The sequence below is a fragment of the Pseudorasbora parva genome, chromosome 4 (assembly GCF_024679245.1).
Source record: "Pseudorasbora parva isolate DD20220531a chromosome 4, ASM2467924v1, whole genome shotgun sequence".
NCBI lineage: Eukaryota > Metazoa > Chordata > Actinopteri > Cypriniformes > Gobionidae > Pseudorasbora > Pseudorasbora parva.
In genome coordinates this window covers 54,396,770-54,418,446 of record NC_090175.1, presented here as the reverse complement: position 1 = coordinate 54,418,446, position 21,677 = coordinate 54,396,770, and the positions used below count along the sequence as shown (strand labels likewise).

General features: G+C 37.4%; 1 protein-coding gene and 1 pseudogene across 1 annotated transcript in view; one reads left to right on the top strand and one right to left on the bottom strand.

The window, feature by feature from the left end:
- The window catches only part of gpc5a (glypican 5a), a 195,713-nt gene that overhangs the window by 44,028 nt on the left and 130,008 nt on the right, over positions 1-21,677 (bottom strand). Inside the window, exon 7 of the mRNA XM_067442854.1 lies at positions 20,488-20,638. Within this exon, the coding sequence (XP_067298955.1) occupies positions 20,488-20,638 (151 nt within the window). The remainder of the gene's footprint in view (positions 1-20,487; positions 20,639-21,677) is intronic.
- LOC137074219 (5S ribosomal RNA) lies at positions 10,834-10,949 on the top strand (annotated as a pseudogene).

The window sequence follows — 21,677 nt, the reverse complement described above, 5'->3', positions numbered from 1 at the left end:
CCCTTAAATAACACAAACATTCATTTTCAGTTTCTCAAAAAAGCAACATGCCAACAATGAGCCTGAACACACCCGATTTTCAGACCAGACGCCCATGGGTGAACAGATGGACAAGAGCGCATTTAATATTAAACAACATGGAGCTGGACATGAAAATGATAAATAAAAAATAAAAAATAAAACACTTTGTATCTGTCATCGCAATGCGCCGGGTGTATGATAGAGCACCGAGAGTTAATAGTTCATTTGGATCTGAGTCATGGCAATGATGCCTTAATATTCCCACAACTACAGCACCCATCTTAAACGCTAAGTGTTTACAGTTTTATTTTTTGTCAACATCATTTATAGTATGTTTTTCTCTCTTTTTAGATCAACAAAATAGATGTACCTTATTAAAGATAAGAGGAGGTTCTGGGAAAAGTGCACCAAACTAATTAAGAGAATTTCCCTGCTGCATTCTGGATATTGACACTTTCATGTGAATCTCGTCTACACATTTACAGCACCAGGGGATTGACAAGTTCTCCTTCTGTATGTGAATTAATGCATATTTCTGTTTTATATCATCCGATTCAACGCTGCTATGACTTTGAGACTATAAATTCATGCGATCTTCACAAAACATACATACTTTCTATTTTTACTCTGTAACATTCCTGTTGTAGTCTGGCAGGTTTTTCATTATTTAGCTTCAATGGGAAGTGTGAAACACACACCACCATCCCCCGGCTACACCTTGGTGTTAGAAGCCTGAGGTGCAGAGGGGAAAGAAAAGTGTATTTTTTTTTTTTTTTTTAAGGTAGGCTAGATTAAGAGGTTGCTGGCTGATGATAATACAGACACGGTTACGCTCCCGAGGCCCTATGACTGACAGCTGCAGGCCAGCGGATGAACTCTGCTGCTCAGGCGTTTACTGACAGCTTTTAAACAGGAGGACATACACCAGTCTAGACCACCGTCTGGACAAAGTTCACCCTGGAAACATACTTTGAGATTCCTGAGAGGCAGACATAGTGATTTACATGCTGTTAAAATGTTAAATAAGCAGCTTTAAAACCATTCAATCATAACATAACTGTGCTTCTACTCTGTTTATGGGGTGACCTGATTCAGAAAGCTGAATGCATGTGCTCTTGACTCGTTCTCAATTGAGCATTTAGAGTGGAAATCTTTCTGGAGCTTCACTAACCAAACCAAATAAAGGCGTGCAATCGAGCGTAAAGCGCAAACAAAGACACAACAAAGTTAGGTAAAAAAAAAGAAAAATCATTCATAAACAAATGAACGGAGAAGTCACCTTAAAATGCAACTTTTACAATAAGATTACGCCACACCAATACGAAAAACCAGCAAGAAAGTAGAAGCCTCACACTTTCTCTTCAACTCAAGATTTTTGCAAAAATCACAGCATGACGCCTCATCAAAATCACACTGCTGTTACTGTCACATTTCTTTACATTTTTCCTTTTTATTCCAGTATTCTCAGGAAAAAAACATAAATAAAATCGCAAAAGAAACCTGTCAAACACCAAAGTTTAACTATCACTGGGGGAATACTGAAAACTTGTTTCCTCACGTCACAGAAAGAGTCGACAGCTGTGATATTTTACACACAAAGTGCATGGGGTCCGACTTACACACGATATGCACCCCTGTAATACCCTCGCTGTCATTCGAGAGAGAATTAGTTGCAATTATATCCTTCTTAATTGAAGTTATTCATACCTTGAGCACTGAATACACGCCTACGCATGCACATCTAATTGGATGGTGTGGTCTTCATAAAGAACTGAAGGTTTTGCACAAGCATTTGTCTCTCCTGATAGTTTAGAAGAATTCATCTCACACCAGAGTGTGAAAATCGCTCTAACCTGCACATGCCAGAGGGTCAAAAAGCCAAGAACCGGTTAAAGGTCTCCGATGTTCTGACGGCAAACACACAAACTTTCTCAATGCCTGGGTGACTGGATAGAAAAAGAGACCTTTTGACAGCAGGGTTCAAACTGTTGAGGAGGAAACATGCACACTCCGGGGTCCTTCAAAATGCTCAGAGTGTTAGGGCCACAATGAGCATTTTGAAGGAATCTCTTAAAAAATGTGGACACTAAAAACGTTATGCATTGATAATAATACAATAATTATAGTCTTTATTTTTTTACACCATATTTATTGTTTTGTCATTTCAAACAAAACAAACTTCTCTTTGTCAAATGCTTTTCTTGTAAACATGGAAGCCTGTTTCTGCCAAAAAAAGAAAGAAAGGACGTTTTATCTCACAATTACAACATGCAGTTGCAAGAAATAAAGTCTAAATTGCAAGATACAAACTTGAAATTGCAAAATCTAAAGTCAGAAATGCATATAAACTCACAATTGCGAGAAAAAAAGTCTGAAACGTAAGATAAAAAGTGATAAATATTGTCATAGTCATACTTATGTTTTTAATTTCTAGTTTCTAACAATTCTGACATTATTTCGCAATTATGAGTTTATGAGTAATGTATATCTCGCAATTATGCACTGATTTTTTTTTACTGCTTGTTCAAATTGCTTAATTAATATGAGCGAAAGCAACACAGTCGCTATATATTTTGTCCAAACTTAATTTGATTGTTCAATCCACTTAAATAAAAGTCAAATTGAAGTTAACTTAATCCGAGCGATTTGTTTTGTATTAACTGAAACTGATGGGGTTTGTTAGTACCCAGCATGCTTTGCATATGGCAAGAGTAAGTGAGAGTAAATGTTGTTATTTTATATGTTTAAGTGTTATTTTATGTATTTTTGAGTAAGATGAGATAGGGGGAGACTTGATTGTGTTTAATAGTGTTTAATATTCAATTATCTTGGAATATCACAACAGCTTTGCTGAATGAGCTTTTAATGCTTATCATTTAATATGCTAATACAAGTTAAAAGTTTGTCAACTAGCTAGTGCAGCATTATAATTCAGCTGTGTAACATTAAAATATATGACATTGAAGTGGATGAATGAATATATGAAACTGAATGGCTGAATCATATCAGGGAACCATATACAATTCATCCTGAGACTGCTTAATTGGGTCTCTTAATATGCACTCATTCAATGATGTTAAAGTTACAAGAACAAATTATGCTTGTTTAAATTAGTTGATACATATACACAATTAAATCATGTAAATCCAACACACTTTTTTTGTGTTTCTCTTAAACTAAAAAGGCACAACTGCAAGAAAAAAGTCTGAATTTTTACAATACAATTACCTTTTTTCTGAGAATTTAAACTTGTAACTGAAAGTCAGAATTGCAAGATATAATGTACAAGTATTGCTTAAGGGTGTAAATATGTGCGCGTGCGCGTGCGTGTGTGTGTGTGTGTGTGTGTGTGACTGGCATGCAAACATGAATAGCTCTCCATTTCTAAAGCGTCTCCTGTCATAGTCAAGGGCCTCCGATGGCTCTGGAAAGCTATTGGGTTTCCAGCTGAGAGAGTTAAGCTGGAGAGAAATCCAGCAAGTAATATCAACATTCAGCTCATGTACAGTAGCTTCCCACAGTTTTATTCACAGGATTTGGCTATCGAAGCAGAATTTCCATGTTCCTCCTCCAGCTGTAGCTGTGCGTTATGAGGAGACCGTTATGAATAGACGAGCAGATTAAACAAATCTGTTTACGCATAACGTGCATTACCGCAAGGCCTGGAACAGAGCATTTATTTTACCTCTCAAGTAAAAAGAAATTAAAAATCATTTGGAGTTGTGCGTGCATCTCTCCAGATTATGCTGCGCTGAACAATACGTGCGATTTAAACCCAATTAGCATGTTAAGCTTGTGCAAGAGCCGCCTCACAAAGTGGGCCAGTGTGTATGATCGCATTTCTAATTACTCATTAGTCTTGACTGTTTGGAACAGATGAATCACGGCACCATTATACATGCTGAACAGATTCGATGGATGGAAATATCATGATGAAATCTTCTCCCTAGCACTTTTTGGCACAAAATGAGCATTGGATTATGGACACATTATCCTCTGTGAGGCCCACACGAGAGACAATGTCCCTGAGTAACGTAATCCTGCCACAGAAAGAGTCGGAAAGGAAAACGATACATGATTCTAGTCCTACCTTTACAAATCTGCTGCTTTTAATGCAATATTTAATAATTTACAATGAGATTTGGATGAACAGAATGTGACTCCATTTTATTTCTGTCACATTGTGTGATAAATCACATTGCTGTTAATATAATATACAATATGTTTATATATATATATATATATATAGATAGATAGATAGATAGATAGATAGATAGATAGATAGATAGATAGATAGATAGATAGATAGATAGATAGATAGATAGATAGATAGATAGATAGATAGATAGATAGATAGATAGATAGATAGATAGATAGATAGATAGATAGATAGATAGAACATATAGTAAGTCTAAAATTGTCCTCCAAATAGATATCTTAATGGCTATCATTCTGTTATATCCCATAAACTAAATAAGTATATTTATTTCCAATATACGTACATAATTATTTGAATAACCCTCATTGATCACACCTCTTGTGCAGTAGAAAATACAGAGCAGTCTCTCCAGACCGATGTTCAGTCTTAAATTGAGCTCGGTCTGATGATAACTAGACAATATTCATGCAGCATTTGGCTTTCAATTTGGACAGACAAATGACAACATTAGTTTTTGCTCTAACTATATGGTTGCAAGATTTGGACCAAAAAATCATATTATGATTATTTTGTTAAATTATGCAATTTGCAACAACATTAAACATTTAGTAATAAACTGTGACAGTCTGGATGTTGATTTATGCAGTATGATTTTGCACTTCAACTTTAAAAATAAATAAATATATATTAAATAATCTCATCCCTATTCTTTCATATCACACATGTCCATCACCAAATACAGTGTAACTCTGAATATCTGTTTTTGGCCACAATGTAATTGTTGCATCTTCACAAAAACAAAAAAGCAAGAATATGTGTCGATAAATGTTGTTTTCACGAGAGCTTTCTTCTGACCCCCCTCAAACTTTACAAATTAAAAACTCTGCCAGAAGCAGCCCCTACCCGACCTTCCAGTTCCATTATCTCGACTGTCTCACAGAGGACAAGGAGGTGATAAGTTGTTTACTGTACAGGTCCAGAGGGATAACAGGGTCCCAGCCTCAGGAAGCGCGGCGGCCGTGGCGTTACTGAGCTGAGTGCATTTTCACAGTGCAGTCGCTGGATGGGAGATTTTATGCCTGGTGTGGCAGGGAGAGCCGAGCGACGACAGCACTGTCATTTGGGTTCAGCTATTGAGTCGCTGCACATTCAAGGGCAAACCGGAGTTAGATAAGTGAAGTGAGAGTTCACAAAACACAGACATAAAGCATCGACCAACAGCCGCTGATAGCTTTGGGCCCGAGTCAAGCCAATTCAAAACGATGACATTTAAGACTCGGACAAAATAAACAACCCTTCAAATGTGTTGACAGAGTACAAGTCAGAGTACTACTACACACACATGTCTCCATCATATGCTTTAATCAATAAAACATTAAACGTAAATATTAATAATTATAATAATATCCATTATGCTAATAGCTCAATAGTGTGATATTGCTCACATATATATTGTTTGATATTTGATATTGCATATATTGATATTTATATATATATATATATATATATATATATATATATATATATATATATATATATATATATATATATATATATATATATATATATATATTGCATACATACATATGCAATATCAAACAGAGAGAGAAAGAGAGAGAGAGAGAGAGAGATCAATGTTCTCAACCTGAATCTAACGTTCACTGAAGTCGAAATCACAATCACTAACAGACCCGTTCTTAATACCAAATATATAGTATACATATATATTTAAACAATATTAGCCATTATAAATGTATAAGTAACATGTGGAGTAGGAAATAAACACAAGCAATCAGTGAAAAGTGTAAAAGCAGAGCTAGTACATGATTTCAGTTAAACATAAAGTTATGAAACTTAACTTTGCCCATGGCCAAATCGATTTTGCTCTGGAAAAAGCAGGCCTAATAGATTAATAAGACCAAAGATTGCCCACTTGATATACCCAAAATGAATTATACCTCGTTTAAACACTATCTACATAAGACCCAGCGGCAAATTCCAGAAGAACTGGTGGAGATGGAGTTGTTCTCGGCGGGCACATGAGCCCTGAACGGCCGCTGATGGTGTGGAGCTCATATCTGCGAAAATAAACTGTCAAATATGTGCTATGTTGATACATGAGTCCCATATTTGAGGTCTAAATAACTGCATTCTCACTTTAAAACTACATTCTGTGGTACAACATCAGTATTATGTTTAACATTATGTCAGTTTGCTCGTTTGCCATGACACTCGCTGTGAAAAATGTTAGAAGTGGAGTGATACAAACTTTGAAACAGTTTCAATGCATAGGACCAGGACCAGGCCTAGGCTTTATATTGTTATATATTTGTATTTTATTATATTATATTATATATTTGTGTCATCCATGAGGGGCTGCCGCTTTACTTTTGTTTTGTTGTTTGTTTACTTTATAATTTAAGTTTATGTGGATATTTAAACATTGCTAATGACTTTAATTAATTGCAACAAGAAGCTTGATTAGATTACAACTAAATATTTTCAGTATCAGTGTTAAATATTTTGTTCAGTTGAGTTCGTACAATATCCCAGATGTTTCCAACTATTTGTAAATTGCGAGAAAATGTCTATTTTAACCCATGAGCCGGAAGGTCTGAGGGAGTTGCCTGTCAATGGCGTCATAACTGCGTTACCCTCGGTTTCCGGTTTTATTCTGCAGAAACGCTTTACTCTTAGCAGTGTGAAAAAGAGTCATAGCAGACGGTGAGTGAACGCACAGAGTAACATCATAACATTTTAAACTCACTTAAATGTATCTGATAAGATAAACAGAGCTCCGTTACCTCATACTCATAACCGGCGACTGTGGCCCGTCATAATAAAAGTCCCGCTATTAAACAAACAGTGTGTTTGCGTAACAATCGCTCAAGCGGCCAATCGCTCAGCTCCACAACACTCGCTCCTGCTCTCCTTTACACTAGAGTAATGTTAATAATCACACACTCTAAAAAGTCTGTCAATTTTTTCACGTTTAAATCAAACTTTTATTTTGACGGGTTGCCGTGACCTTTGAGTGTCTGTGTTCATGATATGACAGTTTACTCAAATGAAACTGTAAATTCTCATGTCCTCAGTGACACGGCAGAGGCTAAAAAGACAGCGTGTGACGCGCGTGTATGTACGTGCGGGCACACGCCCCCGTCATTCACACAGAGACGCAAAACATGGAAGAGTAACGTTAATATTTAAATAGTATTTAATATACACAGACACTGGTATATATTCAACTACAGTCTGGAGCCCTGCATGACGCGATTGAACGCAGCTGCGGGACCGAATATAGACTACTTTTTTTAATTTCAGTATGTACTTGGTACCGATGTACCGGTACTTGTCCCTAAACAACACCATGGTTAATTTTCATAAGTGGATCATGGTTCTGTGTAATCACAATGCCTTCTCACATGCCTACCTTAACTCGAGTCAGTACATTGCATCGGATTCTGAGGTAAAACTTTTATCGTCTTAACGTCATGTAAGCTTAAGAATTGTTGCTGCAAAGAAGAAAAAAAAAACTATAATTATGCTAATTAAAATGATTATTAATGAAAACATATGAACTTATCTTTCAAATCTTTCAAAACATCTGCAACCAGTGGCTTTACCTTTTGCATTGTCCTTTCAAAATGACAGTTTGGGAGCGAATTTAAACAAGTCAATCAACCAAGCATTGCGACCCAGCAGGTTTAACCCAACGACTGGAAATATAAAACTACCCAATGGTGTTTAAAATGTGATCAAATAAACCAACACAAATTACCCAACAGTCTTAACCCAGCATTATTAAGAGTGCATTCATGAACATGAGTCCTAGCACGATTCTTTTCCATCAGATGTGAGGTGAAGACCACATGTTCCAAGATTCTGAGCTCAAACCTAGCGTCATCAAACTACACCTTTGTTTTGAATAGGCGTCCTCTAGCAGACAGAAAAGTTACATGGTGCAGCTTTAAAATGACTATTAGTACATTTCACACACAAAAAAATCCCTAGGGAATCAAAGCAAAAGTCCATGCCTTAAAGTGTGCGCTCACATAGATGTCTAACGACGCTTGTGTTCATAAATATAGGCCTGCTGCAGTGACCAGAGGGAAGGAAGGACAGGTGTGGGCGTATTAGATCTTAATGGGACCTTGAGCCGCTCGGGGAATTGACTTATTTGGCTCTTGGCAGAGGGGCTGACGTATTGCCGTCACCGTGTCTGATTATAGACGCGCTCAGCAGAATGATGTGTGCTTGGCCTTTTCATGCTTCATTAACAAAATCAGGCAACCTGCCAAATGCACGCCGCAGCTCATTAAGTCAGTAAGGGGAATAATGTTGAATGCAAAGTCTGGGAGAAACCGCAGAGCCGCCCATTAATAACACTCCAGTAGCAGTGCAGGAGAATATGGACCGGATCATACGGCGGACTGTCTGCTCGCATTTACATTATGCTTATTCATGAGTGATGCTTGTACTTATAGGGTTAGAGATCAGAATGAATGCATAACTGTAAAGATTCAACCTTTTCCAAAGATCTGCAGTATGTGTGCTACAGATGCTGATTCCTCAAACCCTGTGTCTTGTAGAGGCGAGGTGTTCTAATGCTTTTCCATAAGATCAAACTTAAACAGCACTGAAGAAGGGATCTCAGCCATATTCATTTGTACATATCCAGCATCCACCCAGAACGTCCATGCAACCACATGCTAATATCACATGATAAGACCCATCATCTGGTCTTCAGCTGTCGTGCCTCGGCGATGTCATCAGGACACTGCCGCTGGGAGAAATCTGAAACATGGAGTGGACCACAGTGTGCTGCGGAGCTTACAGAGACTTCCACCATCAGCTGTTTTCTGTCCATCAGCTCTGTTTCTGTTCACCATCAGCTCTGTTTCTGTTCACCATCAGCTCTGTTTCTGTTCACCATCAGCTCTGTTTCTGTTCTATTTTCTGTGTTGGTTGATTGTTTGTAGTATTCTATATTTTTACTTGTTATTATTATTTTTTTGTTATCCCCCCCCCCCCCCCCCCCCTTGTTGCACTTTGAGATTCTTCGGAATGAAAAGTGCATTATAAATAAAATCTATTATTATTATTAATAAAACGTTTAGAATACCACAGAAACAACATCGCCAGAATTTGGGGATGTCAGGATGCTCATCTCACGAGACGAGACTTTATAGTGTTTTTAAGAAATCCTCGATGAAATACGTGACTAGAAAAACTTTTGCAGGTACATTTGAAATGTTTCAACTCATCATCTTGTAATGAATCTTATTTCAGTTCTACTTTCAGAGTATGAATTATCATATGCATATCATATGCATTCGGTGAATAGGGAACGCCGTGCTGAACGCACATTTTAAAATATAAATCTGATGCTTCTGCTGCGAAACGAATCCTCTGCCAGTCTAGTCCACTAACATGTAACACACACTCGTTACACATGCTCAATGCGAGTGCTTCGCAAACAGTTTAGTCTTGCCATATCTTGTGGTACGAGATATATAAGGGTTAGGGTTAGTGTATTTACCATCACATTTCAAACATAATCAACAATAAACGTTAAGGGCCCTATCATACATCTGGTGCAATATGAACATTTTTAAATATAAAAATAAATAAAAGGATTCCTCTGGAAAAGCGTTCAGTCTTTCTGCTCACAAATTCTGCCTTGTAAATAGTGAATTTGCCATGGTTTGAGCCCAACTGGCTTTTAAAAGGAATGGAAGATGAGACTCTGAGACACTTTTGGACCCTGCGCCTGGTTCACAGACTGTTTTTTCTTTTGTTAAACTAGCAAAAATGTATTGTGACACCCTATGAGCACCTGCACCGTGAGCTTCAGACCATGAGCTGAGATTGTTAAAATAGGGCGCAAAGAGTTAGTTCACCCACAAATGAAAGGCATCACGTTCATGTCTTTTCCAAACCTGAAATACTTTTGTTTATCCTCAATAAAGTCATACCGTAATTTACACACAAGAGGTTTTCTTGTCGATGTTGAACCAGTGACATGGACTATTTTTACGATGTCTTTACTGTGCCTTGAAAGAGGTCGTTGTGTTGCTGTCTATGTGGAGTCAGAAAACACTCTTCAAAAATATCTTAATTTGTCTTCCATCCTATACTGGATGGCAAAGACATGAGGGTGAGGATTTAATGACAGAAATTGTGTTTTGGGGTGAATTAACCATTTGATGATTATGAGGGATGTCCTATATGGCTCATAATCAATTCATCACTGGCAGAAACTCATTTGACTTCATTTTATCAGATATTCCCAGATGATCTGGCTGACAGAAAAACAAACTACATACATTTAGATCAGAATTTTAAATTGTCAACAGCATTAATCACTCACATTTAACTCAATGCAAATGACCAAAACAAGGATAAACAACGTAATCCGGACACATTTCACATCCTGAGATGAAATCCCTCCTCATTATCCTGATAAACGGATGTTAACATTGACTTTCATAAAGTTTACGGCGGTTCAGAGTAATAAACTGAACTGACGGGTCTCAAGAGGATCAAACCTCCATTAGCGGCTGGGAAACTTGCACATAACAGATCAATAGGCTGTGTGTGTGTATTAAAATAACCCTCTAAGATTTAATGTTTTGAGCCCAAGATGAAGTACCAGCAGCCATATCACCCTGTAGCCTAAGACTGGTTTCCCACTGAAGCTAAGCAGGGCTGAGCCTGGTCAGTACCTGGATGGGAGACCAACTGGGAAAACCAGGAGCTGCTGGTAGAGGTGTTAGTGAGGCCAGCAGGGGGTGCTCACCCTGTGGTCTGTGTGGGTTCTAACGCCCCAGTATAGTGATGGGGACACTGTACTGTCAAAGAGCACCGTCCTTCAGATGAGACGTTAAACCGAGGTCCTGACTCTTTGTGGTCATTAAAAATCCCAGGATGTCCTTCGATAAAGAGTAGGGGTGTAACCCCGGCATCCTGGCCAAATTTGCCCACTGGCCCCTGTCCATCATGGCCTCCTAATCTTCCCCATATCCTGATTGGCTTCATCACTCGGTCTCCTCTCCACCAATGAGCTGGTGTGTGGTGAGCGTTCTGGCGCAATATGGCTGCCGTCGCATCATCCAAGTGGATGCTGCACATTGGTGGTGGTTGAGGAGATTCCCCCTTCTATGTAAAGCGCTTTGAGTGCCTAGAAAAGCGCTATATAAATGTAATGAATTATTATTATTATTATTATTACTCAAGACAAAAACTTAATCAAAGAGATCAGGACAGAATATAATAGTAGTATTATTGTGTGTGGGTCTAAAAATCTAATTAAAAACATAAATAAAAAAGATTTACAATGTATATTTTATTATAAAGTGAATTGTTTTGCTTTGTGCTGTATCTAATATATTAAAGTTATTCAGAAGTACACAAAATAACAGCTTATAGATAGAGGACAGATGACTAATAAAAGGGGAATTGTCACAAATAGCCTTGAATTATTTCCATTGCATAATATTAAAATAACATGTCTACCTGTATCCAGACACTGAAGAATGAAAGGAAGCTTTAATATTAATTATCCTTCAAATATACTTCAAATGAAATTTAATCTTAGAAACCTGCCGTTCTCTTTTCCACAGGATTAATGAACTGCCATCATTAGAAACGGAGTCCTTTCACATTTATCTGCACTGTGTCAGGAGTAAATGCTGTTGTTTTCTCAAAGAAAAACTGGCAAAAAAGACTTTGAGTCTATTTAATTTTTATTGCTATATTTAAATCAAATCGTTCATTTAGCAGTATGTAATACAAATGTGTTTTTGTTTTTTGTTTTGCAGCTTGTTACCTGATGAAAATTATATTTGATAAAAAACGATATATATATATATATATATATATATTTTTTTTTTATATACATTAGGTATAGGCATATTTAAGAAACAGGTAGTGTTTTTTATAATAAACACTTTTCAATATTTGACATTTTAATGAATTTCTTGGCTATTTGTGTTTCTAAAGAGAGACCACGTGAGTAAATGAGATGAGATTTAATATTCCTCTTTCATTTGAGAGACATTCAGAGACACTAATATCTCATGTCAACACCCTACAGGCGTCTTCTGGAAAATGGCATGGTTATTGAGTGACCGCAAGTAGTGAGGAAATGAACATTTAATATCAAACTGAGGTATGATTTAACAGAATAGACAGTTTGATGAAGGCGAATGCCGCAAAATGAAAGACAGCATTTCATAAACAATGTAAAGTATTAATAATATTGTATTGTAAAGCTGCTGTAAATGATTTATTTTAAATGCCACACATAAAATGACTTTGTACCTCTGTAAATCCACAAAAAAACAATTTAGACTGCAGTCTGCACGTTCGCCTGTCAATCATCTCTGCCTGCCAATCCTTTTTGCACATTCAAATCCGCTGGAATATTATTGGCTAAACGTGTATTTGGGTGGGGAGTTTTAAAAATGCAGCGGTAGACTTTTATTTTAATTGTAAAAAGTTTCGGATTTCACTGTGTTCCAAAGTTTATTGAACTACTGCTAAGTCATATCATGTGAAGACGTGTGACCAGTAGAAGAACGATATGTCTAACTAGACGTGATAAAATGCATCCTTTCCATGTTGTTCCATGTTATGTTTTTTTTTTTTTTTTTTTCTAACCAGCAATGATAGTGATATGTGACAATTATATTTTGTTTCTATTTGTGCAACATTGCGGCATACAGAGTATGACAATGATAATTTCAGCTTTATTTAATATTGGTAGAATGAACGTGAATTCGATTTTTTTTTTTTACCAATGGATAAAATACTTCAGATATTAAGGATAAATTAAAGAAATGTTCAGACTGTCAACTCGTTGTGAACAAACAAGTGTATTATACGACAAAGATTGTTTCAGTCACTAAGTATGTATGTTAAAATGGTTGTAATATTTATGAATTGAAATTATGTACTTATCTATTTCTCCGCCCACTGGCTTTTCTGATTGGCTGTGTGATTTTTGTTCGATTTTGTCACATTTAACAGTCATGTGGCAGACATACAAATTGCTTTTCGATTGAACCTTATTGCATCACGTCTGGCTAGGACAGGGTGTTAGGTATTGTGTAATGCCAAAAACAAACTCCTAAAAAAAAAAATTCTAACCTGCAAAAATTAGAAGTATCAGCTTTCACAAACCCGCATATGGGCCTCACCGTATCTAACCTAACCTGTGAACTACTTTGCATGATTTTATTTTTTTATTTTTATTATTCAAATATTTTTAATTGAGGGAAATATCAGATTAAATAATAATATATAATTTCATATTATATATATGAATATATATATATATACGATATGCCGCGGAGGCATATCGAGACAGTATCAGCATTTGGGTTCCCCAACATGAAGCACTTTATTTTTCTACAGGGTGCCATTACTCATGACACATCCAGAGCTCTAATGCCTGCAAATGGCCACACTAATGGCTGCCCTATCTGTGCTTGTATCCTGGACAAGTCGAGAGTAAATAAGAGTCTATGGACACTCAACACTGATTTCATGTTTGACAGGGTTTTGAAAGAAGTCACTCAAGAGGGATGGTTAGCCCTTAATTTACCCTCAAAAAAAGCACGTTTGACTGGGGAAACTGTGGTTTAGATGTTTGGAGCGGCATTTAAGTGGAGGATGTGGGTTTATTTGGGCTTTGCAAAAGCTGTGAGCGACTAAACTCAGCCGTAGAGTCTCAGTCATTCATATTTAAGAATTTTGATTCCCGGCTGTTCGCTTTCAATAGCTGCAATACCACAATTGATAAGATTTGATGTGAGATATTTAAAAATTGCTATAATGGGGATCGTTCATTCAAAAATAATCCTCGCCTTGATTTAAACGACATAAACTTTGAGTCTTTATTCACTGGACTTCTTGCCTTCTGCCGCATTTCTCAAACACTGTTCACTTTTCTGCAAGTTTAAACCGTGCATACACATTATATTATGTTTAAGAATATATAATAAACAATCAGTGCCAAAAAAACAGTATTTAACTGGGTAAAAAGATGGAAAATGTAATGCAATATATTCAAATGAATCAGTGAATAGGGTTTTAAGCAGCTCATTAAAATGAACAATCTAAGGGAATCAACTCACTCAAATGAATCAGACTTTCCAGTCTAGCAGAGCGTGTTTGATCATTCAAAACTAGTTGCATGTATAATATAATTTGACATAAATACATCACATTACTGGAACAATTTGTTCTGCTGAGTTGAATGTTGTTGAACTTGAGGTCCAACTAAGATCACAAATGAAAATGCTCTTTTAGGTATTAACTAAATGTCTTCAATACATTTTGGCAAGAATAAACCCAGTGTCGCCATCATTTCTATTCTTTCCGACAAAAAAGCACTTGAAAACGTCAAGCTCGACTTCAGCAGTGGGAAGTAATAATTCTCCCATAGCGTGTGAACACAGCATTAGTAAATGAATATGAGAACGTCTCAGTATTTGTCTTTCCTTTAAGCAAAACAAACAAAACCATGATTTGAGATGGTCTAAAGAGCTTCTGGAGCTTCAATGGAAACAAGCAAATCTAATCTTCTATACAAAGAGTGACGTGATCAATACATTTTTGATTAGAGATTTTTAGATTTATTTTACAACCATGTTCAATTGACACCTCCCTCCTCATATTTTCAATAATTTTGTCACGATACTCAAAATATAGATAGTTAGTTCATAGAGCAGAACAGAACAGCTCTGAATGCTGCAGAACACAATCTGTGAGCGTCTCTAAAATCTCATCTGTGATGCATAAGGATGTGTCCACCTCCAGATCCTGCTTGATTTGAAGTATCTATAAGCAATATTTTGTTGATGACAGGCTGGTCCATTGAGGCTCTTCCCCACTATGATTCACCGAGCATCAGGGTGCTCCGACAAGGATCATTATCGTTCATTTTCATCATTCTGTGACACAGCGGGTCATTTTCAGCAGGCCTCTTCAGAGCAGAGCATTAGTTAAACAAGCACAATGGCGGTGCTTCATCTGTACGTCCCCCTCGTTATCAGACGACTGGATGTGAATGTTATTTTAATTCCTGCATTGGTTAAGATTCTCTCTCCCCGCCAGCTGTGACCACAGACGGCTACGGTGATATTCAGATCTTCTTGATGTCACACAGCCAGCAGGTTTTCACTATGAAGCCTCATTTATACGGTCCGCATGTCGTCTGGACCGCTTGGCCTCTTTTTGATTCATTAGCAGGCAGATCAAACTTTTGAAAACTCAGCTTTTGGTTATATCTGATTTTGAGGGGCACCATTAACAAAAGAGCTTCTATGCAGTCACGGTGCATAATGCATTAAACTTTTTATTTCTGCAGAACGCCAATTAGACCTTCTTTTGAACTTAACCAGGGAAAGGAAAAATGCTCGAAAAAAATCTTTAAAAAGTTGGAAACAAAATAATTTTCAGTTCTGTTTATGGCTCTTCAGTGTCTATAATGTGACGTCAGTGACTCAGTTCTTTAGCCAATGGACATGTCATCAAACATAAACAGGCTTGTGCATTAATTAAGAATGTGTTTTACTGAATTAAGTTACTGAATTGTAATTCAATTACAAAAAAAAAAAAAAAAAAAAAAAAAACAGATGCAAATTTGTGACTTAAAATAGAATTCAGAGAAGAAGAATAACAATGGGATGGATGGATGGATGGATGGATGGATGGATGGATGGATGGATGGATGGATGGATGGATGGAAAACAAGTCAGAAAAAGAGTAAAAAAATATATGAGATATTAAGTTTAAACAAATTAGTGAGTAATTTGGCAGAGTTACAGAATTTAGTTATCGGCACTTTCATCCATGACTCGAAATGAAGTGAAAACCCCTGACGACACATGCTCACTACATTTAGTTTTAAAGTGCAAGCATAATAGTGTTATTTTTTGTTTAGTAGCTATAAAGTTACTCCCTATTATTAGTTCCTTAGAAGGACTACAGAACAGGTCCCATCCTACTGTCACGACCTGTTGTTTTTTCAGCAAGCAATCCGTGCTACAGCATCTCTTCCGCTATAACCACTGTAAATGGCCTGATGAGCGGTGTATCACGAGCTTCACATGCCATAATTGGCCACCGAAGTGCCCCAAAAGCAGCCCGGTCCATTAAAGGACCCATTTAAATCCAACAGGATCATTACAGCTCATCAGGAGCAAAAGATCACCTTCAACCGTTAGCTCTCGATGAAGAGCCACCGGGCGATATCATGTAATCCCGTCCCGAGACAGGCTATTAATTAACAAGTTCTCACTGAAGGGACCTGCCTGCGCTTCCTCTCATTGTGTCTCCTTACTGGAGATCAATACGACTCCCTGCCGATACGTCTCGTTGACGCCTTTTGTTTTCCATACCAAGTACGCAGCGTCTGGATCCGCTGCCAAGCAAGAGAACACACACAGGTGACATTGACATGGTCGTCCTTTTGTGCGAAGACTCCGGCGCACTGAGCCAGAATCAAACGCATCACGTCTCTTAATGTTTTATTTACTACAGCGGCTCTGTTTGTCTCCATTGTATTTCTTTATGTATTCTCCTCGGTGTGACCCGCTGAAGCTCGGTCTCAGCACTCACAGATATGTTTCAGTGTGAAGCAGGAGCTCAATACCAATCAAAAACCAATCAAAAAAATAAATAATTGTATATCCGGAAGTAAGTGGTGATTTTTGTGCATTGCTTGCGAATGGTTTAAGTGACAAGTGAGTAATTGCAAAACTGATGTTTTTTTCTTTCTTTCTTTCTTTCTTTCTTTCTTTCTTTCTTTCTTTCTTTCTTTCTTTCTTTCTTTCTTTCTTTCTTTTTCTCATATATCAGCATCTTTAGAGATTGAGTGATCAAAAGAGACTGTAAACTACTGAACATTTTAGTATTTCAGCAACTCTTGCTGATCAAATCTTTTAAGATATCTTTCTAAACTTCAGCTGAGCCACAGCACAGTATCCTGATAAAATGAACATCACACTTGACACTAGAGTTTGTTTATCTCATTTCTGAATTGGAAAACAGGCTGGACTCTTATTTCATGCATTTCGCTGTGATTTGTGCATTTCAAAACTCACTTAAATTGATGAAATTTGCAACATCTCAATTAAATCAACAGTGAACTGACCTGAGCTTGAATAATAACCCCATCGTCGTCTTGTTGAGCTGCTTTACAGCAGAATTTGAATTTGTTGCATATTGATTATGTTTCATTGATAATTATTTCTGTGACGCTGATTTGAAACCTAGCCTAGAAATCTAGACGCACCCTAGCGGCAGCACATCTAATCTTCCCTTGAGTGTCGTCTAGCAACTCTCAATACCCTTCTGAGCTGTAATCGCCTAACTCTTGCCGGGCCAATCACATCGTGTATAGAGTCGGTGGGCGGGGCCATAATGACGACGGCCGAGTTGCGTTTGTGTGCTTCTAGTAAACACAGAAACTGGCGAACGGCGGCGGTCTTTCGAATCAGCTTTGACTGCGATTCTGGAAGACTTGGAGTTAAGCTTTTCTCTGAGAAAAGAACAAAGAACGGCACTGAAGTCATTCTTAAAAAGGGAAGATGTGTTCTGAGTTTTGCCGACTGGATACGGCGAATGTTTAATCTATCAACAAGCTCCGCTTCACCTTCGTTGCTCTGGTTGGTTGTAGCACTATCCTATCTCGTGCAATGGAAGTTTGAAAGACAGCCATTTATCCCGCCACTCGGATTGAGCTGTCAACGGTGAGTTTCCAGACCAAACATCTTGATGTGGGTCTGGCTTGTCAGGCTAATTTGAAACCATCTGTATCGTACACTGTAAACACTAATAAGTTGGCAAAACTCAAAACATTTGAATGGTTATCAGTTACACCAACATTAAGTTAAGAAATAAAAGTGTAAGCAGAGCTGGCAGATTTTATTTTGTACAAACTAATTGCTCTTAACTTGAATTATTTTTATATATACTTAAATGGATCATGTAATCTCAATTTAAAAATGTGTTGTAGTGGAAACTTGGCTAGGTTTAACTAGCTGATTCAGTAAACTTTCACATTGGTAATGCAATGCTTTTATATCATTAGAACAGCACAAGTATTTTAAGAAATTAAGAGTTTTCCTTTCACACGTAAAAGCATTTAAATATGTAATATGTAAACTCAGTCTGGAAAATTTCTAGTTTTCAAACTTCTAGAAAATTTCTACTGCTTCTGTTACACTTTTGCGGGAACCAATCACAGACTGGCTTATTCACCTGGCGCACTATTGGTGGGTTTAACATGATGACGGATAGAGAAGCAATGGGTCGTTGCCTGTTGATCACGCCTCTTGTGGTTTGGTTGGTTGAAGGACTGTCCAAATGCGTACAGAGTTATTTGAACTATGGCCATTGATCACGCCTCTTGTGCAGTGGAAAATACAGAGCAGACTCTCCAATCTTCCAATGTTCAATCTTAAATTGAGCTTGGTCTGGTGATAGCCAAACAATCATTTTAAGGGATACAATGATTGATTAAACTCAAGGGGGACTCAAACCAAGCTCTTGCTTCACTCGTCACCATGATGGCAACCCATCAAAAAAAAAAAAAAAAAAAACATAACAGAAACTCTTTCAAATTAGCATAGCAACACATTAAAAATGTAACATTTTCATTATTTGTCTGTCTTCATTGTCTTTATTAACTGTCATTAATTCCTCACCCCTCACATCGTTCCAAACCCGTAAGACCTTCATTCATCTTCAGACACAAATTAAGATATTTCTGATTAAATCCGAGAGCTCTCTGACCCCTCCATAGACAGCAAAACAACGACGTCTTTCAAGGTCCAGAAAGAAATTAAAGAGATTGTTAAAATAGTCCATGGGACTCCAGTGGTTCAACCTTAATTTTATGAAGCAACAAGAATACTTTTTATTCTCAATGCTTCATAAAATTAAGGTTGATCCACAGGAGTCACATGGACTATTTTAACAATCTCTTTAATTTCTTTCATCAGAAATATTTAATTTGTGTCTGAAGATGAATAAAGGTCTTACAGGTTTGGAATGATGTGAGGGTGAGGAATTAATGACAGAAATTGTATTTTTGAACTAACCCTTTAAATCTCCCATTTAGCATTAATATTGCACAAAAAAAAAATAATAATAATTTTAGCAGTTACTCATACAGTATCATGGCAAAGCATGCTGGGAAATAGAAATCCCAACCCAGTTTGAGTTCAAATTTAAGTTAAGTTCATAAAACTCAAAACAATGAAAATTTAGATGACATCAAATGTATCAGTGTTGCAAACTCAAAAGAAAGTTGTTTAATTTAAGTTTACCCTACTCAATGAATTCATTATTTGGAGCAGGGTTTACAGAATACCGAAACACAGATAACGGACGTAAGCGAGCGTGACGACACTGAATTCTCCCCTCACTAACTCCGTCACGTAAGCTGTTGTCGTTTTGTCTTGATGCAAACAGAAAGCATGACTGCTGACTGCAGAACCCCCATCTGCGTAACTTACTGACAGCGCGGCGACGGCTGAGGCGTGACATCGTTTTGGATGGAGTACCGTGCGGCGGGATGAGCGGGGAAAGACTGAGATAAATGAGCGCATCGTCACAGCCTCCCATGAATTATGAGAGGGGCATGAGGCGGCGCTGACACAGTGAGGCAGACTGACAGGAGGAAAAGGAAATACCGCTGTGATGCAATGGCACGTTTAGATGACCCAGAACGCCCCTATCCAGACAAAAAGCGTGGGGCGATTAATCAGACGAGCATACGGGAGATAGAGGAGGTTTGGAGAGAGAAGCGCACAGCCCTTGAGGTTGATTCAGCGGGGCATGGGTCAGAGATCCAATCCCCTCCGGAAGATGAAGTAATTACCAGATGGCCACTTTGATTTGTTCCACTTTTTTTTACAACCACGTTATTCTTTGATTGCATAATTCATTTGAAGGAGGAGGAAATGTCTGGAAAAATGTTTCTCTATGCTTGACCTTAATTCTGCCACTTAATTACACTTCGATATCAAGCGTCAATGGAAGTCTGATCTAATTCCGCCTTCCCTTCAAAATGTCAGATGTGGTATTTCCCACTTGTTATCTCTGACTTATGATGAACAAAGGGACAAAAAGTCTAGCATTTGATTAGCAGGTCTAAAATGAACAAGCGGAGATTGTGTTAACCATTGACTGTGCTCATCTCCACTGGACTCAAAGTCGTACGAGTGTGTTCAATCTCAGCTCTTTAACTAAAGTTATGGCACATCTATCCATCTGAGATAATCACTTACATATAGGGACTATTCTTCTCCTCTCGGCCGCTCCGTTCCCCGATCCCCAGCATCCGTCCTCATCATCACAGTCTCCGCTGTATCCGTCTCCACTTCCTGTCTCGATTTGGTCCAGAGTGCCCAGTTTTGGGATTGACCTGCCCTGCAACAGCTGGAACAAATATACGATGTGTTTAAACTTCAGAATTAATTATTACAGTATTTATTTTGATTGATTTGAAGATTTCAAACCACATATGAAAATAATTTAGAGAAAAAATCTGATTCATGCCTTTCTGTTGCTGTTCAGACCACAGACAACCAGATTTGATTAAACACACCCAAACATTTTTTTATTATTTATTCATTTTGCTACTTGCCATGTTGCTTGGCAACAAAGGCTAAATAAATAGTAATACATGGTACAATGGGACCTTATCTATCTATATATATATATATATATATATATATATATATATATATATATATATATATATATATATATATATTTATATATATCTCCTTGAGCAGGAATCAAAAGCACGGCGTTCTGTTGAAAGCACTAATACCATAATATGACAATGGTATCTCAAGGTAGATGGCATTTTTTAATTGGACACAAATGATAACAATGTTAAGAGGGACAGACATACTGTACTGTATAGTGTAGTCAGTGAATGTATAAAACCGTAAATATGTCCACAATATTTTGATCTCATGAATCCTACAAACTGCACATTGATCCCTTGCAACCTGATTTGCATATCAAATACACTTTGAGTGTTCAACCCTCAATTATCAAGTTGGATTTTTACAAATATAAAAAACACAAAACATGCATTTTCAGTTTTATATTGTTTACCCAAACCCATTCGAACAAGTATGCGTTTCCAGATTACATAATGCTTTTAATGGAAACATAGCATTCTCTATTTGCTAAATGAGCAGTCGGTTTGTGAGGATCCAATTGTGATTATATTCATCATTCAACAACCTCTCCGCAAAAAAACAATAATGACAGCAATGTGGCTCCATCTCCTGAGATCAGTGCCTGGACACGATGTCCTTCAGTTACCCTCAAAACTAACTTTTGCACAAGGTATGATGGGTTAGCAGCAATTACAAACTCTGAGTGCACTTGAGCCACATCCATTCAGGCTACAGGAACATTTAATTATCTAATTGAAATGCAAGACAACCTCTCAGATATC